This window comes from Grampus griseus (assembly GCF_964374135.1).
Source record: "Grampus griseus genome assembly, chromosome: 5".
Taxonomy (NCBI): domain Eukaryota; kingdom Metazoa; phylum Chordata; class Mammalia; order Artiodactyla; family Delphinidae; genus Grampus; species Grampus griseus.
The window spans coordinates 37,682,350-37,702,207 of record NC_138998.1 but is presented as its reverse complement, the minus strand read 5'-3'; the positions used below and the strand labels follow the sequence as shown (position 1 = coordinate 37,702,207).

The window sequence follows — 19,858 nt, the reverse complement described above, 5'->3', positions numbered from 1 at the left end:
GAAAGTGAAATCAAGAAAACACTCCCATTTACCATTGCAACAAAAAGAATAAAGTATCTAGGAATAAACCTACCTAAGGAGACAAAAGACCAGTATGCAGAAAATTATAAGACACTGATGAAAGAAATTAAAGATGATACAAATAGATGGAGAGATATACCATGTTCTTGGATTGGAAGAATCAACATTGTGAAAATGACTCTACGATCCAAAGCAATCTACAGATTCAATGCAATGCCTATCAAACTACCACTGGCATTTTTCACAGAACTAGAACAAAAAGTTTCACAATTTGTATGGAAACACAAAAGACCCCGAATAGCCAAAGCAATCTTGAGAACGAAAAACGGAGCTGGAGGAATCTGGCTCCCTGACTTCAGACTATACTACAAAGCTACAGTAATCAAGACAGTATGGTACTGGCACAAAAACAAAAAGATAGCTCAATGGAACAGGATAGAAAGCCCAGAGATAAACCCACGCACATATGGTCACCTTATCTTTCATAAAGGAGTCAGGAATGTACAGTGGAGAAAGGACAGCCTCTTCAATAAATGATGCTAGGAAAACTGGACAGGTACATGCAAAAGTATGAAATTAGATCACTTCCTAATACCATACACAAAAATAAGCTCAAAATGGATTAAAGATCTAAATGTAAGGCCAGACACTATCAAACTCTTAGAGGAAAACATAGGTGGAACACTCTATGACATAAATCACAGCAAGATCCTTTGACCCACCTCCTAGAGAAATGGAAATAAAAGCAAAAATAAACAAATGGGACCTAATGAAACTTTAAAGCTTTTGCACAGCAAAGAAAACCATAAACAAGACCAAAAGACAACGCTCAGAATGGGAGAAAATATTTGCAAATGAAGAAACCGACAAAGGATTAATCTCCAAAATTTATAAGCAGCTCACGGAGCTTAATACCAAAAAAACAAACAACCCAATCCAAAAATGGGCAGAAGACCTAAATAGGCATTTCTCCAAGGAAGATATACAGACTGCCAACAAACACATGAAAGAATGCTCAACATCACTAATCATTAGAGAAATGCAAATCAAAACTACAATGAGATATCATCTCACACCAGTCAGAATGGCCATCATCAAAAAATCTACAAACAATAAATGCTGGAGAGGGTGTGGAGAAAAGGGAACCCTCTTGCACTGTTGGTGGGAATGTGATTTGATACAGCCACTGTGGAGAACAGTATGGAGGTTCCTTAAAAAACTACAAATAGAACTACCATATGACCCAGCAATCCCACTACTGGGCATATACCCTGAGAAAACCATAATTCAAAAAGAGTCATGTACCAAAATGTTCATTGCAGCTCTATTTACATTACCCCGCAGATGGAAACAACCGAAGTGTCCATCATCGGATGAATGGATAAAGAAGATGTGGCACATATATACAATGGAATATTACTCAGCCACAAAAAGAAACGAAATTGAGCTATTTGTAATGAGGTGGACAGACCTAGAGTCTGTCATACAGAGTGAAGTAAGTCAGAAAGCGAGAGACAAATACCGTATGCTAACACATATATATGGAATTTAAGAAAAAAAAATGTCATGAAGAACCTAGGGGTAAGACAGGAATAAAGACACAGACCTACTAGAGAATGGACTTGAGGATATGGGGAGGGGGAAGGGTAAGCTGTAACAAAGCGAGAGAGAGGTATGGACATATATACACTACCAAACGTAAGGTAGATAGCTAGTGGGAAGCAGCAGCATAGCACAGGGATATCAGCTCGGTGCTTTGTGACCGCCTGGAGGGGTGGGATAGGGAGGGTGGGAGGGAGGGAGACGCAGGAGGGAAGAGATATGGGAACATATGTATATATATAACTGATTCATTTTGTTGTAAAGCAGAAACTAACACACCATTGTAAAGCAATTATACTCCGATAAAGATGTTTAAAAAAAAATTATAAGGGAACTTTCTGGCGTAATGGTAATATATTTTGGAAGGTATATACATGCATCAAAACACAGCAAGTGTACGCTTAAAATTCGTGCATTTCAGTGTACATAAATTTTGCCTCAACGAAAAATGTCAAAGTTTTGTTTTCAAAAGGAAAAATTTAGGGACTTCCCTGGTGGCACAGTGGTTAAGAATCCACCTGCCAATGCAGGAGACACAAGTTTGATCCCTGGTGTGGGAAGATCCCACACGCTGTGGAGCAACTAAGCCCGTGTACCACAACTACTGAGCCTGCGCTCTAGAGCCCGCAAGCCACAACTACTGAAGCCTGTGCACCTAGAGCCTGTGCTCTGCAACAAAAGAAACCACCGCAATGAGAAGTCCATGCACTGCAACCACGAGCAGCCCTGCTCGCCGCAACTACAGAAAAGCCTGCACGCGGCAACAAGACCCAACACAGCCAAAAATAAATAAATAAATATTTTTTAAAAAGGAAAAATTTATAAAGGAATACTGAACTCTACTTACTCATAAGTATGCGGAAGTATTTAAGGGGAAAGCCTACTGATGCCTGAAACGAAATGCATCAAAAAATTAGAATAAATTAATGGATAGTGAGAGAAATAGATAAATGGATAGATATGTGACAAAGTAAATAAAATGGTAATGGTAATATCTAGGTGGTGGATATATGGGTCTTCACTGTAAAACTCAATTTTGCTGTATGCTTGAAATTTCTCATAAAAGTATGTTGAAAAAAACTACGGGATATATTTAAAGCAGTGATTAAAAGAACATCCATACACTTAAACACTCTTATCAATAGAAATGAAATATAAATAAATTAGCAGCTCAAAAGACTTGAAAAAGAATAACAAAGTAAACCAAAGAAAGCACAAAGCAGAAAAGAAGGATAAAAGCTGAAATTAATAAGGTAGAAAATGGAGAAAAAGATCTAAATAATAAGTCAAAATGATTTCTTTTAAATTAACAAAATAGATAATCAACCATCCAACTTAATAAAGCAAAGGAGAAAGCATAGATAAACAACATAATAAATGACAAGGGGAAAATAAGCATTGAAACAGAAGAAAAAAAGTTTAAATCATAAGAAATTACTTTGCAGACTTCTAGGCAAATAAATTTCAAAATATAGATTAAATAGGTAATATACTAGAAAAATAGTTTACCAAAATTAAACCTATGAGAAATATAAAGTTTAAATTGACCAATTTCTGTTGAAGAAACAAAGTTATCAATACACCATTCAACAAAGAAAAGCACCAGACCCAGATGGTTTCACAAATCTACCAAAACTCTGAATACCAATCCCAATGCTCCACAAATAGTTCCAGAGCATTAAAAAATGAAGGAAAACTTACCAAATCTTTGTATGAAGCAAGAATAATGATAAGAGAATAACTGATAAACACGATGTAAAAAAAAAACCAACATCACGTATGACTATAAAAGTACTAAACTTAAAAATTAGCGAACACGGCTTCCCTGGTGGCACAGTGGTTGCGAGTCCGCCTGCCGATGCAGGGGATGCGGGTTCATGCCCCGGTCCGGGAGGATCCCACGTGCTGCGGAGCAGCTGGGCCCGTGAGCCACGGCCACTGGGCCTGCGCGTCGTGAGCCTGTGCTCCGCAGCGGGAGAGGCCACAACAGTGAGAGGCCCGCGTACCACAAAAAAAAAAAATTAGTGAACAGAATCCCACATCACGAAAATACTACACCAAGACCAATTGAGATTTATTCCAGAAAAGCAATATTAGTTCCTTAATAGATCTACGGGAAAAAAACAAAACAAAACTTGATTCTATCCACAGATGATGAAAAAGCTTTCAACAAAATTCAATATCCATTCCTGGAAAAAAACAAAAACAAAGTGATAGATCCTCTCTTAACATGACAAAATATATATACTTTAGCCCCAGAGCCAGTATATTTCTTCATAAGGAAACACTAGGAGCTTTTACACTAAAATTAGGAAAAAGACAAGGATGTATATCACCTCCACTGGCATTCAATATTTTATTGGAAGTAAAAGCCAATGCAATTAGATGAGAGAAAGCAAACAGAAGAATAAAAATTGGAAAAGAAGTAAAACTATTTCTATTTGCAGACAACATGATAGTGTATCTGATAAACCCTAGAGAATCAATGCTAAAACTAACTCAAGCAATAACAGAATTGAATAAGGCATCAGGGTATAAAATTAACATAATCCATACTACCAAAAATAATATACATATTCAATGCAATCTCTATCAAAATTTCAATGGCATTTTCACAGAATTAGAACAAACAATCCTAAAATTTGTATGGACCACAAAAGACACCAAATAGCCAAAACAATCTTGAGAAAAAAGAAAAAGCTGGAGGAATCATGCTTCCTGATTTCAGTCTATATTACAAAGCATTCAAAACGATATGGTTTCGGCATAAAAACAGACACATAGATCAATGGAACAGATTAGAGAGCTCAGAAATAAACCCATGTGCATATCATCAATTAATTTACATCAAAGAAGTCAAGACTATACAATGAGGAAATACTCTCTTCAATAAATGGTGTTGAGAAAGCTGGATAGTCATGTGTAAAAGAATGAAACTGGGCCATTATCTTACACCATACACAAAAATGAACTCAAAATGGATTTAAGACTTAAACATAAGACCTGAAACCACAAAACTCCTAGAATAAAACATAAGGGAAAATATCCTTGACATAAGTCTTGGTAATGATTTTTGGAAATAGACAACAAAAGCAAAAATCAACAAATACGGCTACATTAAACGAAAAGGTTTCTGCACAGCAAAGGAAACTATCAATAAAATGAAAAGGCAATGTACTGAATGGGAGAAGATATGTGTAAATTACATATCTAATAACAAGTTAATATCCAAAATTCAGATGACTCTTGAAGAACTCAGGGGTTGGGGTATCAACTCCTCCCTCCCCGCCACAGTCAAAAATCCTCATATAACTTTCAACCCTCCACATCCCCAGATCCACATCCATGGATTCAACCGAACTCAATAGTGTAGTACCGCAGTACACATGTATTGGAAAAAATTGACGTATAAGTGGACCGTTGCAGTTCAAACCAGTGTCGTTCAAGGGTCAACTGTATATAAGAAACTCATACAGTGCTTGCTTCGGCAGCACATATACTAAAACTGGAATGATACAGAGAGGAATAGCATGGCCTCTGCACAAGGATGGCATGCAAATTCGTGAAGTGTTCCATATTTTTACAGTATTACAAAGCTACAGTAATCAAAGCAGCATGGTATTGGTACAAAAACAGGCATACAGATCAATGGAACAGAATAGAGAGCCCAGAAATAAACCCACACACCTACAGTCAATTAATCTTCAACAACGGAGGCAAGAATATAAAATGGGAAAAAGACAGTCTATTCAGTAAGTAGTGCTGGGAAAGCTGGACAGCTGCATGTAAATCAATGAAGTTAGAACACACCCTTACACCATGCACAAAAAAAAAACAAACTCAAAATGGCTTAAAGACTTAAACACAAGACATGATACCATAAAACTCCTAGAAAAGAGCACAGGCAAAACGTTCTCAGACATAAATCATACCCATGTTTTCTTAGGGCAGTCTCCTAAGGTAATAGAAATAAACAAATGGAACCTAATCAAACTTACAAGTTTTGGCACAGCAAAGGAGACCATTAAAGAAAAAAAGAAAAGAAAAGACAGCCTACTGAATGGGAGAAAATATCTGCAAATGATGCGACAGACAAGAGCTTAATCTCCAAAGTATACAAACAGCTCATACAACAACAAAACAAACAACCCAATCAAAAAATGTGCAGAAGCTCTTAATAGACATTTCTCCAAAGAAGACATACAGATGGCCAGTAGGCACATGAAAAGATGCTCAACATCACTCATTATTAGAGAAATGCAAATCAAAACTACAGTGAGGTACCACCTCACACCAGTCAGAATGGCCATCATTAAAAAGTCTACAAATAACAAATATTGAAGAGGATGTGGAGAAAAGCTAACCCTCCTACACTGTTGGTGGAAATGTAAACCACTATGGAAGCCACTATGGAAAACAGTGTGCAGGTTCCTCAGAAAACTAAAAATAGAATTACCATATGAGTCAGCAATCCGACTCCTAGAAACATACCCACACAAAACTACAATTCAAAAAGACACATGCGCACCTATGTTCATAGCAGCACTGTTCACAACAGCCAAGACATGTAAACTACCTAAATGTCCATCGACAGATGAATGGATAAAGAAGATGTGGTACATATATACAATGGAATACTACTCAGCCATAAAAAAGAATGAAATAATGCCATTTGCAGCAACATGGATGCAACTAAAGATTATCATACTAAGTAAAGTAAGTCAGAAAGAGAAAGACAAATACTGTATGATATCATGTATATGTGGAATCTAGAATATGGCACAAATGAACCTATCTGCAAAACAGAAGCAGACTCATAGAGAACAGACTTGTGATTGCCAAAGGGGAGGGGGGGAGGGAGAGGAATGGATTGGGAGTTTGGGGTTGGTAGATGCAAACTATTACATTTAGAATGGATAAACAACAAGGTCCTAATGTATGGCACAGGAAACTATACTCAATATCCTGTGATAAACCATAATGGAAAAGAATATAAAAAAAAGCATGTCTGTATGTGTATAACTGAGTCACTCTGCTGTACAGCAGAGATTGGCACAGCATTGTAAATCAACTATACTTCAATTTTAAAAAAAAGGGGGGGAAGAAAAAAAATTCATATAACTCAATAGCAAAAAACAAACAATCCAATTAAAAAAGGGACAGAGATCTGGACAAAGAGTTTTCAAAAGAAGACATACAATGCAATCCCTATCAAAATACACATGACATTTTTCACACAACTAGAACAAATAATTCTAAAATTTGTATGGAAACACAAAAGACCCCAAAGAGCCAAAATAATTTTGAGAAAGAAGAACAAAGATGAAGGTATTACGCTCCCTGCTTTCAAACTGTACTACAAAGCAAAAGTAACCAAAATAGTATGGTACTAGCACAAAAACAGACACATAGCTCAATGGAACAGAATACACAGCCCAGAAATGAATCCAAACTTAACATGGGTAATTAATCTACAACAAAGAAGGTAAGAACATACAATAGGGAAAAGACAACCTCTTCAATAAATGGTGCTAGGAAAACTGGACAATTACATGCAAAAGAATCAAACTGGACTACTTTTTCACACCATACACAAACATACACTCAAAATAGATTAAAGACTTAAATTTAAGATTTGAAACCATAAAACTTTTAGAAGAAAACGGCAGTATGCTCTTTGGCATTGGTCTTAGCAATATTTTTTGGACACGTCTCCTTAAGCGAGGGAAACAAAAGCAAAAATAAACAAATGGGACTATATCAAACCAAAAAGCTTTTGCACAGTGAAGGAAACTATCGAAAAAACCAAAAGCCAACCTACTGAATGGCAGAAGATATTTGCAAATGATATATCTGATAATGGGTTAATATCCAAAATATACAATGAACTCAACATCAAAAAAACAAACAACCGATTATAAAATGAGCTGAGGACCTGAACAGACATTTTTCCAAAGAAAACATACAGATGACCAACAGACACATGACAAGATGTTCAACATCACTAATCATGAGGAAAATGCAAATTAGAACAACAATGAGATATCACCTCACACCTGTCAGAATGGCTATTATCAAAAAGACAACAAATAACAAGTGTTGGCAAAGATGTAGAGAAAAGGGAACCTCTGTGCACTGTTGGTGGGAATGTAAATTGATACAGGCACTGTGGGAAACGGTATGGAGGTTCCTCAAAAAAATTAAAAATAGAACTACCATACAATCCAGCATTCCACTTTGGGGTATTTTTCCAAGAAAACAAAAACACTAATTTGAAAAGATATATGCACCCCTTTGTTCACTGCAGCGTTATTTACAATAGCCAACATGGAAGCAACCTAAGTGTCCATGGATAAATGAATGAATAAAGATGTCATACATATGGACTGTTCCTCAGCCATAAAAAAGAATGAAATCTTGCCATTTGTGACAACCTGGACCTAAAGGGTATTATGCTAAGTGAAATAAGTCAGACCGAAAAAGAGAAATTCCATACGATTTCACTTATATGTGAAATCTAAAAAACAAAACAAATGAACAGACATAACAAAACAGAAACAGATTCACATACAATCAACCCTCTGATGGTTGCTAGGGGCAGGGGGTTGTGGGGGATGAGTGAAATAGGTGAGGGAGATTAAGAGGAACAAACTTCCAGTTACAAAGTAAGTCAACGGGGGCTTCTCTGGTGGCGCAGTGGTTGAGAGTCTACCTGCCGATGCAGGGGACATGGGTTCGTGCCCCAGCCCGGGAATATCCCACATGCCACGGAGTGGCTAGGCCCGTGCGCCATGGCCGCTGAGCCTGCGCGTCCGGAGCCTGTGCTCCGCAACGAGAGAGGCCACAACAGTGAGAGGCCCACGTACCGCAAAAAATAAAAATAAAAAAAAAATAAGTCAAGGGACTATAACAGTACAGCGTTAAGAAATATAATCAGTAATATTGTGATAACTTTGTACGGTGACAGACCTAGACTTACTGTGGTGATCATTTTGTATAAAATGATATAACATATAAAAATATCACTATGTTTTACACTTGAAACTAATATAATATTGTAAGTCAATTATACTTCAGTTAAAATAAAACTAATCATAATTAGTAAAAAATAAATAAATTTCAATTAAAAATAAAATCAAATAAAAAATAAAAATGACATTCCATCAGTAAGGCTATGAGGAAACAGAACTCTCTTACATTACTGAGAGGAATTCAGCAATTTCCAACAAAATTACAAACATAGTTACCTTTTGATTCAGCAATCCCACTTCTAGGAATTTCCCCTGAAGATACACCTCCAACAATACAAAAATAATCAAGCACCAGGTATTCATGACAGCTTTTTAGTAACTGTAAAATTTTGGCACTGTCTTTAAGATCCATACCTAGGAAACTGGCTAAACAAATCATGATACATTCACACAACGAAGTACAATAAGCAGCTATAAAAAATGAGTAAGAGTATTATTAATTGATAGTGATTTCCAAGATATATTAGTAAATAGAAAAGGCAAAGTGCAAAGAGTATCTATAGTATGCCATAGATATAACCACTACTTTGTTTAAAAAGAAACGGAGGAAAGCTAAAACACAAACTAATAGGATTAGTTCTAGGATGTGGTTAGGAACAGGATAGAAGGTATAAAGGGACATGATACTTCTCCATGCACACCTTTTACAGTGCTGTCTTTTGGAACCATGTTAATGTTTCACATACTAAAATAAAGGCAGGGGGACCAAAAAGTAAATACAATTTAAAAACTTAGGGGATAAAAAAACTTAAAATGAAATAGAAACAGAAACAAATGAAACTAACCTTCAAAAGAACTAACCATAATAAAGTGGAGAGGGGAACCAAATACCCCAGAGTAAAGATAAAAGAACCATAAAAAATATCTGACTCTATAAGTTTGTTTTTCAAAGTGGTACATATCAGCAATTTTGTAACTACTTTCTGTGTATCCTAGAATTGAGGAAATAAGTAAATGTACTGTGAATAATAGTAGGTTTCTTACTGTTGTAAAAGGAAGTGACAGGATACATGTCACAACTTGAGTACTTCAAGAAGAATATAGAAACTATACTAAAAAGCATAATCATCAAATTACTCTATAACTTATCCACAGAACTTGCAGCAACTTCACACATTTGATTTCCCTCCTTCTGCCATCCCTCAAAACATGCTTCATCTTGTTTTTTAGACATGTAACAACAAAGTTTTGTGAAAGTATTTGACTTTGCATGACTGAAATCACTCTTTTCTATTACAAAGCACAGAGATCATTAACAATGTACCTGTAAATTTAGAATGACATAGTACTTTTTCTTTGAAAAACTCGCTACAGTTAACCCTTGAACAACATGGGTTTGAACTGTGAGGGTCCATTTATACGTGGATTTTTTTTTCAATAAATACTGCAGTACTGAACTTATGGTTACCAGGGAAAAGGTGGGGGGAAGGGATAGTTAGGAAGTTTGGGATTGACATGTACACACTGCTATATTTAAAATGGATAACCAACAAGGACCTACTGTACAGCACAGGAAACTCTGCTCGATATTATATAACAACCTAAATGGGAAAAGAATTTGAGAAAGAATAGATACATGTATACGTATAACTGAATCACTTTGCTGTACACCTGAAACTAACACAACGTTGTCCATCAACTATACTCCAAGGGCTTCCCTCGTGGAGCAGTGGTTAAGAATCCACCTGCTGGGCTTCCCTGGTGGCACAGTAGTTGAGAATCTGCCTGCCAATGCAGATGACACGGGTTCAAGCCCTGGTTTGGGAAGATCCCACATGCCGCGGAGCAACTACGTCCATGAGCCACAATTACTGAGCCTGCGCGTCTGGAGCCTGTGCTCCACAACAAGAGAGGCTGCGATTGTGAGAAGCCCACGCACCGCGATGAAGAGTGGCCCCCGCTTGCCACAACTAGAGAAAGCCCTCGCACAGAAACGAAGACCCAACACAGCCATAAATAAATAAATAGAATTTTAAAGAAAAGAATCCACCTGCCAATGCAGGGGACACGGGTTCGAACCCTGGTCCGGGAATATCCCACATGCCACGGAGCAACTAAGCCCGTGCGCTAAAACTACTGAGCCTGCACTCTACAGCCCGTGAGCCACAACTACTGAGCCCACGTGACACAACTACTGAAGCCCGCACACCTGGAGCCCGTGCTCTGCAACAAAAGCCACCACAATGAGAAGCCCACGCACAGCAACGAAGAGTATCCCCTGCTCGCCACAACTATGCTCTCAACAATGAAGACCCAATGCAGCCAAAAATAAAATTAAAAAACAAAAAAATAAAATAAATAAAAGTATACTCCAATGTAAAATAAAAACTAAAAAATAGGGACGTCCCTGGTGGTGCAGTGTTAAGAATCCGCCTGCCAATGCAGGGGACATTGGTTCGAGCACTGGTCCGGGAAGACTCCACATGCCATGGAGCAAATAAGCCCATGCACCACAACTATTGAGCCTGTGCTCTAGAGCGTGCAAGCGACAACTACTGAGCATGCGAGCCACAATTACTGAAGCCCATGCACCTAGAGCCCATGCTCTGCAACAAGAGAAGCCACAGCAAAAAGAAACCCACAAACCACATGAAGAGTAGCCTCCGCTCTCCGCAACTAGAGAAAGACCACGCACAATAACAAAGACCCAACACAGTCAAAAATAAATAAATAAATAAAAACTTTAAAGAAAACACTACAATACTACACGATCCACAGTTGGTTGGATATGTAGATGCGGAACCGTGGATACGGAAGGCTAACCATGGGACCTGAGAATCCTCAGATTTTGATACCTGCAGCAGGTCCTGGAATCAATCCCCTGCACATATTAAGGAACTAATGTACTTACAGCTTCTTTATTTAAATTAGAGTCTTAATTAACTAAACTGTTCAAAGAATGAGTTGTTCAATTTTCTTCTTAAACCAAGATTAACCTAGAAACTCATTTGGTTTAAACATCTTGAAGAATAAATTCCTAAAATACATTACGAAAATAATGTTGTGTATAAAACATGGATAAAGTATTTTCTCAAAATTTAGGACTTTGCAGTGTCTCCAGATTATTTAGTTATTGCAGTTAAATGCAGAAGTGTCAATGCAAGAGGCTGAGAAATTGCTGTTTTGAATAAACCTCTGAACTTCCTTTCTCATATACAAAATGAAGGTATTACCCTGCATGAGAGCCTGACAGTTACAAAACTCAAAACATTTAGTAAAATGCATATGTGCTGGATAATTTGTTGCTGATTAGATGTCCACTGCAATTCCTTTTAAAGTCTTCCTTGCACTGCAAAAGAGAAGAAATTACCATCTCCAGATTCCCCTCTGGAGGAAATAATAGGTAGATACTTGGGTAGAGAAGCAGCTTCCTGGTAAGTAGTTTCTTGAGAACCACACACTTTGGTGCTACAAACCCAGAGTTCGTAAGATTTACAGTGACTTCTAAGCAAAGAAGCAGCTTCCACGCTTAGGCTAAAATAATCAGTAACAGCTTCCCTAATTCCCTGAGCCCCTCCAAAGGTTACATAAGCCTTTAATTCCCCATCTTAAAATCCTGATGCTTGGAATTGAGTGACTTGTATTTTCCTAATCAAAATGTCATTGACTGATAAAGTGTGTATGAAAATACTCTACAAAATGTAAAAGACCATACAAAAGCATGGATTATTATTTCTATTCTCACTGACAGGAAATTTTCAACTGAAGTTGTTTTCTGGTAATCAGCTTCTACAAGCAAGGCATTATGTTAGGTACCAAGAGATTGCCCTGCAAGAGTTTACAGTATATGAGAATAACAAAAACATAATATTCAGAATGTAACTGTTACAAATCAGGAATCAAATGTGATGGTGGGTCAGAGAAAGGATGGATTAAATTTGACTTGGGAGTGGAAAGGTAAAAATCAAAACAGGATTTAAGGAAGAAGAAAATTAGAGATTAAATAGAACTGAACACTAAAGGGTAGGAAAACTTCTCAAAGTAGACATAATATAAGAAACTGGAAGAAAGAGCACGCTCAAAGAAACAAAGCTAGCAACTCAGAGACATAGATGGAGAACAAAAGGCATGTAACACAGAATGGCTTGTGTGTATGTTGTGTGTGTACAAAGGAGAGGAGGCTGAGGCCAAATAATACAAGGCCAGAAAAGTTAAACATTTGGACTTACTGCTATTATCCAACTTCAGATTCAGAGAGATTTATAGAATTTTATGCCCAGATAATAAAATCAGGCTGCTAATATACCCCCACAACTAGACCCTAATAGAATGAAAAACTAAACAGAGAAAAGAAACTGATCTTCCTAAAATGCTGTTTTTATCCTAGCACTCTTCTTCTCAAAAGCCTTCAATAATTTCTGAATACCTGCTTCTATCAAGTCCCTCCATACCATGGTCCCCATCCGATTCAACCATATTTTCTAGCATTATCCAAAACGTACAACTCTCTCCAGATAGGCTATGCTCTGTATTATTTGCCCTTGAGCACAGCCAGAAAATGCAGGTGGAGTGACATCACGTCTGCTCAGGCTCCTATAACAAAATACCATAGACTGGGCAGCTTAAACAACAGAAACATATTTCTCACAGAGGTTGTAAAGTCAAAGATCAATATGCCAGCTGACTGGTTCCTGATAAGAGCTCTCTTCCTGGTTTATAGATGGCAACTTTTTCACTGTGTCCTCACATGGCCTTTCCTCTGAGTGCGTGCTCAAAGAGAGAGAAAGATCTCTCTCTCTCTTCTTATAAGGCCACTAGCCTTATTGGATTAGGACCTCACCCTTTTGACCTTATTTAACTTTAATTAGCTCCATAAAGACATTATCTCCAAATACAATTTCACTGGGGCTTGGGACTTCAACATATGAATTTAGGGGGGACACAAACATTCACTCCATAACACACTGGGTTATTTCTGAGGCTAGACCTTAAGAGATTTTGCAACTTCTGTTCTTCTTGAAATACTTCCTCTATCATGTGAAAAAGCCCAGCCATTCCTACTGGAGGATGAGAAGCGACAGGGAAACTAAGGAACCCCCCAGCCAACAGCCAATAGCCAGCACCAAATGCCAGATACTGTATGACACCACATTGGACCATCCAGTTTCAGTCAAGCTATCAGATAACTAGAACCACATAAGCGACCCCAGATGAGACTAGCAGAAGAACTGCTAGCTAAGCTCAGTCAAAACTGTAAATTATGAAAAAAAAAAATGATTATTGCTTTAAGTCACTAAATTTGGGGATAGTGTGTTACAAAGCAATAAATATCTGATATGGCATACCTTCTTGTTCTGCTTTTTGACCTAGACCTCTGAACTCTATAGGATTTCCCTCGACCCCTTGAACGACTTCGACTTCGTTTTCTTCTAGAGCCATAAGAAGAGCTACTGCTCGATCGATGTCTGCGTCTGAAATAAAATATAATCAAATATTACTTGCCTCCCAAATATTATCAGATACTAATATGGTATGAGAACTATACCAGTTTGTATCTTCCCGCCTACAAAGAATACACAAAGGATGAAGACTCATGCGCTGGGCCTGGGGGAAAACAAAACAAAACAAAACAAAACCCTTTGGGGATTGAGACTCATAAATATATAACTACAAAAAGAAAAGTGTTTTACCCAGAAAAATTAAAAGCACAGAAACATACGAACTCTAAAGAATGTTACTCTCACTACTACATAAGTAAAATTATGAAAATCACCTTCTATCATAAGAATGTGAGCGAGGCTGAAGATCTCTGGACCAAGATCTTGACTTTGACCTTGATTTCCTTCCACCTTTCTTTCGGCTATATGTTCTACTATCTGAAGAACTACTTGAAGAAGACCGTCTACGGTGTTTCTTTTTTCTCTTGCTTCTGCTTTCTTCTTCAGTATCAGATGACCGGCGTCCCATTTCTACAGGTTTAAATTCAAAGAAAATTATTTCTAACATAATGGCACAATGGATGAAATTCAATACAGTAATTTTTTTAACTATGTAAAAATTTAAGGGCATCCCTAGTGGCGCAGTGGTTGAGAGTCCGCCTGCCGATACAGGGGACACGGGTTCGTGCCCCAGTCCAGGAAGATCCCACATGCCGCGGAGTGGCTGGGCCCGTGAGCCATGGCCGCTAAGTCTGCACGTCCGGAGCCTGTGCTCCGCAACGGGAGAGGCCACAACAGTGAGAGGCCCACGCACCGCGATGAAGGGTGGCCCCCTCTTGCCTCAATTAGAGAAAGCCCTCGCATAGAAACGAAGACCCAACACAGCCATAAATAAATAAATAAATAAATAATTAAAAAAAAAAAAACTGAATCAATACACCCTCACCACGTCACTTGTGAAATTTGAGGGAGGAAATGTTAAATAATGTACCAAAGTTGATGAAGTATTGTTAACTAAAGTACCAAAAATGAAGTCAACTCTTTACACTACTAATATCTATATAAAGTGATGATATAATCCTTCCAGAAAGCAATTAAGCAATTTAAATAAAGAGTCATAAAAATGTTGCTACTTTTCTGACAAAGCAATCCTATTTCTAGGAATATATCTGGAAAGTTTTTCTTAAAAGATATATTCATGAAGATATTCATTATAGCATTATTTAAAACTGCATGTACAGAGACTAAGAAACTATGTATAAATAAGTAAGAGCAAAAATGAAGACAACTGATAACATTTAAGTGAGGAAACTGGGTAAATTTTCTCTTTTTTAATTATATTCTATATGGCTATGGTATATTTGTATATTTAGTATACAAAAGAAAAAAATTACACAAATAGAATATAAGGTTTTTATATTTAGGCAGTAACTTAGCTTATAAGAAGCTTACTTGTCTTACTTTTAAGTTAGATTCTCATACGCAATTTTATTTTTTTACTAAAATAAGTATTAGCTACCTTTCAATGTCACATAAAAGCAAGATTCATCTTATATAATAGGATAAATAGTTCATGGATCAGATAAACAAAAATCTCACACTTTCCTTTAATATTTACTTAAATTAAGTTAAATATCATTACTCTAAAGAAAGCAATACATTAAATTACAACTTTGCTTTCAGAACCAGGTGAGCCATCCCTTCCCTGACTCTAATGCAATACAAGTTGAAAAATCACTATTATAACTCAATTCAAGACTTAAAGCTATTTACCTGGAGCCAGAATTAGACTTTAAATATAGTTCTGAACCTCAAAGTTGTTCACATTTCTAACATTTCACAGTTCAACAAAACAATGGGAAAACTTGGTTTTGAAATATTCAGTAACTCACTAGCATATCTAAGCCAGTTTCCTCATTGAAAACAAAACTGTACTGCATATAAGATCACCATGATCCTTTCCAGCTTTCAAAATACTATGATTAGGAAATCCTACATATACATATAGTATATATGTACATATATACATATATATATTTAAATGTGTGTATATAATATCCATTTACATATTTATATCCATATATCTATTATATATCATATGTAACCACATATCTCTGTGTGTCTGTATTTTCATTAAGAAATTTGTACATAATTGAGTAATAGTGATCATCTAACTGTTCTCATTTCCTGTCTTTCTTCCTTTCTTGGTTTCACCTTTAAACAGTTAAGAATTTTCTTTACCCACAAATAACCATATAAATTAAGATGAGTTTTTATTTATTATCTGGTTTAACAAATACTAAAATTAGAGTAAAAGATAAAAAAGCATAAATGCACAAGGATAAAGAGACCAGAGGAGAAAACAACACGAACAGTAGACAAGACATGTCAACAAATTTTTAGCAAATGAAAAACAGATGCAGGATTTAGAGCTAAGAAAGCTGAACATCAAGCAACTGCAGAGAATTCCAACAGGAGAAAAGCCAATTCACATAGCAAAAATCAGAAAGGATCAGGAATTCGAGACACCAGATACCACAGCAGGCACAATGAGGCACAGAACTAAAAAACAAGGGAATTGGTTGAAAGCCTGTAAAAAAAGTAATCTCCCAGGTCCCCTCTGCCATCCAACCCACATAAGTGACTACTATTCCCCAATCCCAGCAGAAGAGGTGGTTTATTTTGGAAAAATGATGAAACAGTGAAGCACCAGGTCCAGGGGCACAGTAAAAAAGGGCAGAGAGATGCTCAACTAAAAGTTAAAGGGATTAAGTGAAAGTCTACAATCTAACAGTAAATACTGTAGCCCTGTGTGTGCTTGGATCCAAGAATTCAGATAGAGGATTCTTTTCTCCAAAAACTAAACAGTACCTGGAAGAAGATACATAAGTATTATGCAAGTATTATAACCAAGCCCAAACCTTGAACACAGTAAACTTTTTCTTTTTTTTGGCCGCGCCATGCAGCTTGTGGGATCTTAGTTCCCCAACTAGGGATTGAACCCAGGCACCTGGCAGTGAGAGCAAGAAGTCCTAACCACTGGACCACCAGGGAATTCCCCACAGTAAACTTTCTTTCTACAAACTTTTTTGTTAACTTTTTAGTAATTATACAACAAAGGAAAATCAATCATGTGATGAAAGACTTCATCATGAGAGACAGAAGCCAAACAGAAAAAAAAAAAAAAAGCAACTCATAGTAAACCAGGAACATGCCAGAAATTTTTTTAAAAATCAGTTAATATCCTCAGAAATATATGAGAAGATGATCCAGCAAACAAGAATAGGAGGAACATCCATAAACAGGAGAGAAAGCTTAAAATTTAAACAAATGATAATTTCTAAGAAATTCAATAGGCTTAGAAGATACTATCAAAGCACTCATGAAAAGTAAAAAAATAAAAAGATAAAAAACAGAAGGTAAAAGAGGATCAATCCAGGAAGTCCAATATCCAATTGATACGCATTCCAGAAAGAAACAAAGCATAGAAAAGAGATAAAGAAAAACATCCAAAGAATAATTTTAAAAATTTCCAGAATTGAAAGATATGAATTGCCCTAAATCCCTGGGACAATGAATTTAAAGACTTATACCAGACATACCTCATAAAACTTTAGAAATGAGGAATACAAAGAAGATCCTAAACTTCTAAAGATAAAAAAATGGGGAATCACAATAAAAGGCACAGGGCTTCTCAGCAGCAACACAGCAAACCATGGTGACTTGCCTTCAAAGTTCTAAGTGAAAATTATTTTCAAACTACAATCTATATTCAGCCCAATCATAGATCTAATATGAGATCAAAATAAAGACATTTTCTGATATGCAAAGGCTCAAAATTACACCTCACACTCACCCTTTTTTAGGAAGGTACTGAAGGATGTGCTCTACCAAAAGGAGAGAGTGAACAAAGATGACCCAGATTCAGAAAACAAGTGGTCTAACACTTGAGATAGGTTAAAAAGTTCCAGGATGACAGCAGGCCCAGGTACAAGGGATACATAAATGAACAAGAGAGAAAAATCCTTGCCCTCAAGGAGCTTACATTCTAGTTTAACAGCAGTTCTCAAAGTGGTTCTCTAGACCCCGGGGGTCCCTAAGACCTCAGAGGATCCAACAAGTCGAAACTATTTTTATTATAATACTAAAACATGATTTACCTTTTTCACTGTATTGACTTTTGCACTGATAACGTAGAAGCAATGGTAGGCAAAACTGCTGGTGCTTTAATGGGAATCAAGGCAATGGGGCCAAATGGTACTAGCAGTCATTGAATTCTTCACTGCAACACACAGTTTATTAAAAAAAAAAAAAAGGCAGTTGCACTTAGGAATGTCCTTGATAAAGCAGTAAAAGTCATTAATTTTATTAAATTTCAACCCTTGAGAACACATCTTAATATTCTGTGTGATGAATTAGGAAATACACATAACTGCTGCTGCATACTGAAGAACGATGGTTACCTTGAGAAAAGTATTTGTGCAGCTGAATTACAAGTTGAACTAGCTGCTTTTATCCTGAAACACTATTTATTTTAAAGAACTGACTATGATTATTCAGACTTGGGTATTTGACAGACATTTTCTCAAAAATGAATTAAGGGAGTCTTTCACTTCAAGGAGTGTCAATTTGCTGCCAATGATAAAATTTGAGCTCTCAAGCAAAAATCAAAATGTTGGATAACATGTATTTGTCACCATGAGATTGACAGCTTCTCAGCACTTAAAGATTCCTCTGATGATATCAATGGTGATATTAACATATGGGAATTTTTTAAATATTATATAATGAAGGGTGTCAATATCTGGAAGAGATGCATAACTCAGTGAACCAGTATTTTCCAACAGACCAATGCATGATGTCACAGAATCATATATGAGTAAAAAATCCATTCACAGTGCCAGAAAGATCAATAGAATTTTTTTTTTTTTTTTTTTTTTTTTTTTTTTTTTTGCGGTACGTGGGCCTCTCACTGTTGTGGCCTCTCCCTTTGCGGAGCACAGGCTCCGGACGTGCAGGCTCAGCGGTCATGGCTCACAGGCCCAGCCGCTCCGCGGCATGTGGGATCTTCCGGGACCGGGGCATGAACCCGTGTCCCCAGCATCGGCAGGTGGACTCTCAACCACTGTGCCACCAGGGAAGCCCAGACCAACAGATTTTAATGTAAGCATGAAAAAGTCATTGATATAGTTTCAAATAACACATTGCAACCAACCTTTAAGAAACTACTTGTCAAGTTCTGGAGTAGTATTAAAGAAGTAATTATCTGAAAAGGCTATTAAAATACTACTTTTTCCAACACCATATCTGTGTGAATCCAGATTTTCTTCATATACTTCATTCAAAAAACTCATCACAATAGACTGAATGCAGAAGCAGATATAAGAATCCAACTGTCTTCTATTAAGCCAGATAGTAGAGATTTGCAAAAATGAAAAATGCCACTTTTCTCACTAAGTTTGTTTTGTTTTGGAAAATATAGCTATTTTTCATATCAAATATGTTATGTTACCAAGTAATGGATTTATTATTGTTATTTTTAAGTGGATTAATAAATATTTCGAATTTTTCTGGCTTAATTACTAGTAAGGCAATATTTCTAGATATAGCCCATGTAGATAAAAGTTTGTAGGGTCCTCAGGACTTCCCTGGTGGTCCAGTGGATAAGACTCCCCACTCCCAATGCAGGGGCCCCAGGTTGGATCCCTGTTCAGGAAACTAGATCTCGCTCGCATGCATGCCGCAACTAAAGATCCCGCATGCCACAACTAAGACCTGGTGCAGCCAAAGTAAATAAACAAATAAATAATTTTTTTTTTAAGTTCA

At 36.8% G+C, this 19,858-nt stretch overlaps 1 protein-coding gene across 3 annotated transcripts in view; it reads right to left on the bottom strand.

Moving 5' to 3' along the window:
• The window catches only part of RSRC1 (arginine and serine rich coiled-coil 1), a 445,934-nt gene that overhangs the window by 422,988 nt on the left and 3,088 nt on the right, over positions 1-19,858 (bottom strand). For all 3 annotated transcript variants that reach the window (XM_082655219.1, XM_082655217.1, XM_082655218.1), the window contains exons 2-3: positions 14,368-14,563; positions 13,940-14,065 (exon numbers count right to left, since the gene is read on the bottom strand). In XM_082655219.1, coding sequence (XP_082511345.1) covers positions 13,940-14,065; positions 14,368-14,561 — 320 coding nt within the window. In that variant the 5' untranslated portion in view covers positions 14,562-14,563. The remainder of the gene's footprint in view (positions 1-13,939; positions 14,066-14,367; positions 14,564-19,858) is intronic.